The sequence below is a fragment of the Saccostrea echinata genome, unplaced genomic scaffold (assembly GCF_033153115.1).
Source record: "Saccostrea echinata isolate AGI-Se365-2 ecotype Australia unplaced genomic scaffold, CSIRO_AGI_Sech_v1 ptg000033l, whole genome shotgun sequence".
Classification (NCBI taxonomy): Eukaryota; Metazoa; Mollusca; class Bivalvia; order Ostreida; family Ostreidae; genus Saccostrea; species Saccostrea echinata.
Window position 1 is genome coordinate 28,034,128 of NW_026889782.1, and position 8,117 is coordinate 28,042,244.

General features: G+C 39.9%; 1 protein-coding gene across 1 annotated transcript; it reads right to left on the reverse strand.

Moving 5' to 3' along the window:
- Nucleotides 1-4,239: 4,239 nt before the first annotated feature.
- On the reverse strand, nt 4,240-7,694 carry LOC133198364 (uncharacterized). Its single transcript, XM_061334462.1, has 3 exons — nt 5,695-7,694; nt 5,018-5,450; nt 4,240-4,485 (listed from the first exon to the last, which is right to left on the reverse strand). The coding sequence occupies exons 1-3, from the start codon at nt 7,692-7,694 to the stop codon at nt 4,240-4,242; spliced, it is 2,679 nt and encodes an 892-aa protein (XP_061190446.1).
- Between the last annotated feature and the right edge of the window lie 423 nt (nt 7,695-8,117).

Consider the following 8,117-nt stretch of genomic DNA (forward strand, 5'->3'; position numbering starts at 1 on the left):
GTTTTCATTTTAAATCTGTCCCATTTAAACACATTAGGTTCTTGGACTTTTGGAGCATAAAACTGAGGAAGCAGGATGTCAAAATAAGCTTCCTCTTCTGTGATGTTTTTCAATGATATGGGATACATCAATTCTGTTAAAGCCACTTCCCATTGTCCATCTGTTAAATCTACTGTTTGTGGTAATAAGGTTTTAAATTGAGCAGTCGTATTACTCGGAAAAGATTGCATGGACCCATCACTGGGTAAAGTCATGTAAAAACTACTGCTCTCGGCCATGTTCAGTGAGATACTGAGACAAAATAACTTAGGACCCTTCTATTTATAACAACCATTTTTTGTTTTTTTAATTTTATTGGACATAATATTACACTTCTTCTTCGGATCTGTAAGGAATCACTGTCTCAAAACACTGGCCCTCTTCGTTTTCCAAGCTATCTTTAATCTGGGAAAAAGGAATACGACAATACAGGTACTCTGTAGGACAGTAATAGCTAGGAATCCTCAGTCCATCTTTTTGCTGGTTCCAGAACAAATCACGAAGACAGTGTTCTATATTCCAACACCATTCACCTTCAGCCAGAACCACACGAGTCTGGAATTTACAACGACCTAGGATCAATCATTTGTACTGCTGATAATGATGGTATATTTTTACCCTCACCTTAGATCCTTTAGGATGCAAGAATTTCTGTCTTTTTTCCAACCACACATCTTGAGTAGATGTTCCTGGATGATTTTCAAAATAATCTAGGATTGCTCCTATTTTAGTTTTCATCCAGGGTCCCTGCATGTAAATACATCCAAATAAACTCTCACAATACCAACGATACTGCATATTTTTTTGCGTCTGACTTTTAGACTTGACTTTTTCAGAATGAATAATTTTTGGTCATACCTCTTTATATAACCTTATCCAATCTATTTTTAGTATCTCAGGAAAAAAAACCAACATTTTTTTTTTTAATGATTTATTTCCTTCATATCTACATAATGGACAAAGTCTGTAGCAAGTCTTGACAAAGTTCTCAACACATTTCCCACAGCAAGGATACTGTCGACATTGTTGACACTTCCATCTCCCCTCCGTATTTTCCTCCCAGCAGGTCAGGCATTTCTTTAAAGCTCTCTTTCTCGTTACTTTGACCCATAAGGGCACCATATTCTCTGCCCCGTACTTCCATGTGAAATATTTCACACACCAGTTACATCCACAGGTCTCCATAGAAGGGGGATCATCCACAAACCAGTGAGGAAAAGGCATTTCACAATGCTCGCAAATTCGATAAGTTCTGTGATGCCATCCGGGATAATCATACACCGTAAATGTACGCACATGGATCATCTCCCTATCACAGTAATGACAGTAATACTTTTCTATCTCAATCAAATACATCAGTCTCCACGAAAAAATCATGATTGAGCGCAGTGTACTCAAAGCTAAGCTTTATATACCTTTTATTTATAGGGGTGGTGTGCAAAAAATGTGTTGGACCTACGTTTTTTTCACCGAGATACTACTGTGTACGTTTTATTTACGTTATGCTGAGTCAGTCAATACACAGGTAATACACAAACTTACAAACTTGGCAGAGATTCAAGTCACAGCTAGCGATGCATTGTGACGTCATTGTAACAAAAATGTTATACACAGTTGAAGAGAGAGAGAAAAAAAAAATTTCTAGGTTTTTTTTAATTCACAATAACATTAAAGTAACAAACATGGAATACTATGGCATAATTCTTTTTGAATAGGAAAAGTTCTCCTCATGTACAAATATTCTGTTTCACAAGCACAGTCCATGATGTCGTATCCTTCTTTGAGCACTTTGTTTACATGATCTTTGATACAATCTCGGATTTCTTCCATCCATTTCCCTTGAATCCAAGTCCTTGCTGGTCCCTCTCTTTTTTGAGCGAAAACATATTTTACTTTCCATTTGAATTCCTGATACTGGGGTCGCCATGGCCCTAATAATACTATTATAAGTTGTCCACATTCATGGTCCGGTAATTTGATTCTCTTGTACAGGTACACATCATTGATTCCTGTTTCTCCCGGATTCTTATCCATGAAATCTTGGATACATTCATCTTTATTTTTCATCCATTCTCCTTTTTTAGTGGAACCTGTATGCTCTTGCATTTTCCAACGATATTCTGAGCTTAAAAAATCCATGTTGCTCTGTCCTCAGTCAGATCAGAAATGAAAAAAAAAATTTTGTTGTTTCCCCATTTTATATAGTCTGTGGTGTATCTACTTTTAGACATGAACCCTGTGCATTCGTGGTCTTCTTAGGGGTAGGTGTATGATGCATCATCGTAGGACTAGGCATGATATAACCCACTGAAGAACTGACACATACCATCCAATATTCTCGATTAGGATCGTGTAAAGCTAACATGACCACACTGGTGACGATGAGAGATACACAGATAAATAATTGGGCGAAATAAACGATTTCTTCTCGAGGAATATTCTCTCCACAAAATTTCCAATGAGGAGTTATTTGATGAGATCCGTTTGGGGAATCCATGAATCGAAACTAGGGGGATATCCTTTCCACCGAACTTTGACTTCTTGAACGATTTTTTTCGTCGCTTTTTATACCCCAAGATTTCCTCCACTTCGTACACGTCGTCTTTTTTAATGATCTTTTGTAATTCTTTTTCGTAAAAAGTCCCTTCTAATTCCTCTCCGTTATAATCTTGCACTCTCCGGAGGTTTGGGTAATTTTGCCTTGAGATCATTTAATAAGACTTCAGGAACTAACACCATTTTACGACTCATTTTTTTTCTTCTTCTTGATGACTTTATAGACGGATTGACCGGCATCCAACAATAAAGGTGCTGCTGAGATTAAAAGGGGTAAAATGTTTCCTCCTTTTTGTTGAAGTAATAAAGCTCGTCGTTTCTGGACAGATTGAGGTTTGACCAGTCTCCTGAAGATGTGTTTCTTAGGGGCTAGTTTTCGTTTATGAGCCGAACTAAGAGGTAACACTCCTTTTAATAGGTTATACACGATCTCGCAGATTTTGAGAATACAATCTCCAGAACAATGTTTTAAAATACCCGTCTTTAATGGAGAGGAATAGTGAGGGTCAGATAACACTCTTAAAAGAGGCCAATGAGGTTTTAATCGTGTAGAACAACATGTCCTTCTTTTCTTCTTCTTCTTAGCCATCCTGGGGTTAAAATGAGGACATGTCCCAGGTTTCTCCCCTTTTTATACTCTCAAGGAGGAGCATACATGTCGTGTTTGTCCTTCTCGTGTTTGTCTCTTTTTTTCTGGGTGACGTAGATTTTGGAACAATATCGGCATTTATATCTCATTCCTTTAGGAAGTTGAGGTGTAGAAGCGGTCAGAGGTTGAAAGCGTGCTATTTTTGGAGTGTGAATGGGTACTTTAATTCTAGGAGTGTGAATGGGTACTTTAATTCTAGGAGTGTGAATTCCCACATTGACTTGAGGAAACATTTCTAAATCGGGAGCTCTTTGGCTGCCTATGGGTCCCATAGGACGATCCATTCTCATTTCAGCTTGTTTTTTTTTAATAACTCCCCAATATTTTTTTGTCTTTGTTCCTTATAATACTGATTGATTTCGTTTTTTAAACTTTCAGGCATGGCTTTACGTTGAGCTGGAGTTTTTGGAGTCGTTTTTTTTCTTTCTACCACCAGGGGCTTTTCTTTGAGCAGCAGCAGGTTTTCTCTTTTGAGGTTTTCTCTTAGGGGGTTTTCTCTTCTTTCTGGTCTTTTGAGCTGCTCCTCCTACTCGGACCATCCAATCTGGAAACACTCTTTGTTTCTTATTATCGACTCGCACTACCACACTTTTCAAACGACGAACACGTCGTTTCCTAGGTGCATTCCATTTAAATGAATGACGAATAATGACTCCGCCTAGAAATCCGGCTCCTCCGCGTTTTAAAATGGCATTTTTTCTGTCTTGATCACTCGCCGACTTATCGGCTATGATACTTAAATCTTGACGATGATTATTAATAAACTTTTGAGTCTGTTTATTGATAGGTAAGACCCCACGTATCAAATTTCGAGCTCCCATAGCAAACCAATTCAATAAGGCTTTACGCCCTAATTCGATTAAATGGGCTCGCTTGGCAGGATCTCGCTCCCGCTGTAAACGTCGTAACGTTTTCACTAATTTACTCTTGGCTGAGAGAGGTCGACCCATGACGACTGTATAATGATAAATGACAAGTTTAATGTTGGTACATTTTTATTTATACTCTTGTGGCATGTGTATAGTTAGCCATTCAAACAATCGACTTCTCAATCTGTATTCGTCTGGGGTCTGTGGATTCAAGTCAACCAGGAGATACCCGTGAGGAACACTGGTGCCTTCTTGATAGGCTGACATCAAATGAGGTAAGGCTAACTGTCGACTCAAGACACTGATTTGAGATTTGTCTCTGGGATTTTTAAACAACACTAAATAATGAGCAATCAAACTAATGGTGCGATGCTGTGGTGCCCGATCAAATAAATTCTGAGTGATGTAAATCACACTGGTATTCCGATGATGCGCTTTACGGGTAAACCAATCCACGATCGATTCGATGGCCTCCCATTATGTCGTCAAAAATGAGTAAGTGAGGAATAGTTAAATTGGCCACTAATTTCTCATCGTCTTCTGGAATATTTCGAATAAAGGAGACCTGATCTGTTAAAGAAGTATAAGCAGGTTGCCATTCTCGATAACACCAGACAATTTTTTGTGGCATGGGGGTAATCCAATGTAAATTTTTCACTAATTTTTTAACAAATTCCGTTTTCCCCGATTTAGAAGGTCCTGCTACCACCATGGTAAATTCGTGTTTTAATTGAAAAGATGGGAGTGTCTCGTCAGGTTGCATGATGATAAATGAAGAGAAAAATAGGGTTTCAATCCTTTTTATTCATAGTCAACACAGAAATATACGCTGGGTTCTCTTCACATCGGCTCGACAGATGGGGCAATACCGGAAGGTGGGAGCACATAATGAACAGCAACATACGTGTCCACAAGGGAGTAAAGCCATTTGTAATTCTCCCTCTAAACAAATGTGACATTTTCCTGTTGCCTGAATCTCTGTAGAGGTTTGGTCTAGTAGAGGTTTGATATGAGGTGAAGGTTTGTATCCCACCCGGAGTAAATGGTTAATGAATACATTCATCACCCACTCACGTCCTTTATAGGTATTGATGTAAGGACAATTAGGGTTCCAATAAGCATGTTCTACATAAGGATCGTCTGTAGGTTCCCAGTTGGTGAAAGTCATACCACAATGAAAACAGATGGTCTTATCACCAACTCCCCTGTAATAAAATCTGGCTTTGGCTAGGTTGGGTAATAATCCTTTTAAAGACTCGGGCCATCCATTTTCAAAGGTAGCTTCTCTCTTTAAGAGCAGAGCATAGTTAGGGTAAACAGGAAGCCCCTCTGGCTCCCTAGAATGAACAGCCATGACTGAAGTGTTAAAATATTTTTGTCCCCTTTTTATAACCCCTCATTTTTGGGGTTTTCCCAATAATAACAACACATTTTGAAATACATTATGTTTTTTAATAACCATAAGGTAAAGTATTATAATCATTCATTAATTGTCTCTTATCATAGACAATTCTATATTGTTTTTCTAAAGGTACTGTCTTGACTTGATGTTGACGGGTCCTCTGTATTTTGTAGGGATACGAGACTTGGATTTCATCAATTTCTTTCTTGAGCATTTTTTCTAATGTCTCTGGTGACACGGTATTGGAAGCCCGATAATTAAGAGTCAATCCTTTGACTTTAGACACGGAATTTCCCTTGGCTGTGAGGTAAGCATAATTTTTGGGGCCTCCTGACATGAATTTAATAATGTGGTCCCCATCTAATTCGTCGGTCCATTCTCCTAAACTGTTGCCAAGGGTAGGATTAAATTGTCCCTCCTTATGTTGGTATATGATACTGTCTGTATCGAAATAAAGGACCCGATTTCCTAAAGGTTGTAAAGTCTCGTAGAGGTGTAATCGGGCATGGGCTGTAGTGAAACAGGCCAGTACCACGTTTCCGAAGGGACACTCTTCTACGAATTCCTGTTTCTCTTGATAATTTACCAGCATCATGTCCGATTCTGGCTGATCTTTATTTTCTAAGAGTTCTATCCCTTTGATGTCAATGGTCGAATCTTGTAAGAGTTGCTGTAATTCCTCTTCTTCGGTCAAGTATCGAGTTTTAGGTAATAACAGGCGTTGAGCGAATTTTCCCCGCAAGCAATTTAAAAAGAGTTTGGCTATCGTTCTTCGCACCGGATTTTTTTCTATACTTAACAGGTCCATTCTAATCCCTTCTCTTTCTATTACTTTACGAATGTAATCTAGTTTCTGTTCCTCCGTCTGACAATCAGGTGGGAATCCAGAAGCTTCCTGTTTGATCTTTAAGAAGGTATCGATGTAAGATCTGAATAAATCTTTACTGCTTTCTTGAAAATGCCAAACCTCGTAAATCCGCTCTAAGGTATATCCCATGTCTAGGGCTTTATGTAATTCTGTAGTCACCCAAGTACCCGTAAGACTGCGTTCCTGGTCTGTGTGTTGACATCGATGTTTAGAAGTAGAGTCCTGTCGTTCCGCACATGTTCGACATAATGGAAATAATAACTTGCCTCCAGTGCGATAAGGTAAAACGGGGTGATAGAGGCCTCGGGGTGGTAAGACCCGACAGTGAATGAGGCCGAAATAAGTTCTCACGTCCTGGAATTGGTCTGTTATGATCTGAGGATGGCCTAGGGGAAAAAGGCTGTGTTTTAATACGTAAGGGTATAAGGAACAGACGTCCACATATCTCATGTCCCCCTCCTCACAATACAAGAGTGTAGCATTGGTCCGGCCTCTGTACAGGGCTTCTCGGGGGTTCAAAGGATCTGGAATGTCCAGGTCTCGTACATAATTCTGTAATGCCACCTCTCTTTGTACTTGTTGATCGAAATCGTGTTCCCAGATACTACGTACGGAATACCCCATTTCCTCTAAGACCGTATTCCTCCTTAAAGTTTCCTCGTGTAATTCCTGGTAAGTAAATTGTGTCCGGTGAGGATGAGTTTCAGTCTGTAGATTCGGATAGCAGGTAGGGCATCCGTGCCAATAGCATCCGTAAAATTCGTAGATGGTGCGAGTAGCTTCCTGGTATCCATCTACAGTATAACTTCCGATCTTGACTTCTCCCCCGTTTCTAGCATGTCGTATGTGAGATCCGCTCTGGTGACTCATCCAGGTTAGCCACCGACAGGCTTTGGCGGAATATTGACGCGCAGGCTGATACCCCATGTTGGGAATGATGGCAATGGTATCTTCGGGCATGAATCCTCGACGGTAAGCTAAATTGGCCGCACTGGCAAAAGTGATGGATTCCTGGAAGGGGTCTACATTGACCAAGCTCTTGAGAGTGGCTCTAAACTGAGCACAGCATCGTCGTAAAATATCGACGTCTGAAATACAATAGTCTAAAAATTCCTTCTGAAAATCAAACACTTTTCCGGCTTGTTGTTCGTACCATTGGTAAAAAGCCTGTCGTCCACTTATAGACATGTCGTCCGGATTGTAGAATGCCGCCGGTGGATAAGGGCCCACGTAATTCTGGTTCTGTTCTGTATTAAAAAAGTGACGGAAATACCCTTTTTTCAGTTCGGTGAATCCGAAAGCAGAGGGCATTTTAGACAGAGCAAAAGGTAAAAAATTATAAGAGTCGATGAATTTCAATCCGCAGATTTGCATGGATAAGATTTTACTTCCGTTCATGATGACTGTAGGCTTCATGCAGGCGGAATGCACTAGGTAATTTAAAATGAACTATCCGTCATATCCTTTGAAATTGTGGGCAATGATGATGGCCTCGTCGTGTAATAAGGCGGAATTCTTATTGCCTGTGTCGGGTTGTAATAACCAGTCCATGAAGTGTTTTAAGGTATCTGGCCCTTTAAACACGTGTTGACGGGGTCCCATGTGTCGACAGTGAGGACAGCGATCTTCTATGGGTAAGTGTCCGCAATGTTGACATACGCGGTGTGCCACACACAGATTAGGGTCGTGGATGCCGTTTTCCTGTGTTCATTCGAAATCGAAATAAATATAAAA

Coding starts and splice junctions, on each gene's coding strand:
- LOC133198364 (XM_061334462.1), bottom strand. CDS start 7,694: ATGCCCTCTGCTTTCGGATTCACCGAACTGAAAAAAGGGTATTTCCGT. Junction 5,451..5,694: donor ATTGATGAAATCCAAGTCTC/GTATCCCTACAA, acceptor TGTTCATTCTAG/GGAGCCAGAGGGGCTTCCTG. Junction 4,486..5,017: donor CTTTACTCCCTTGTGGACAC/GTATGTTGCTGT, acceptor CGGGCACCACAG/CATCGCACCATTAGTTTGAT.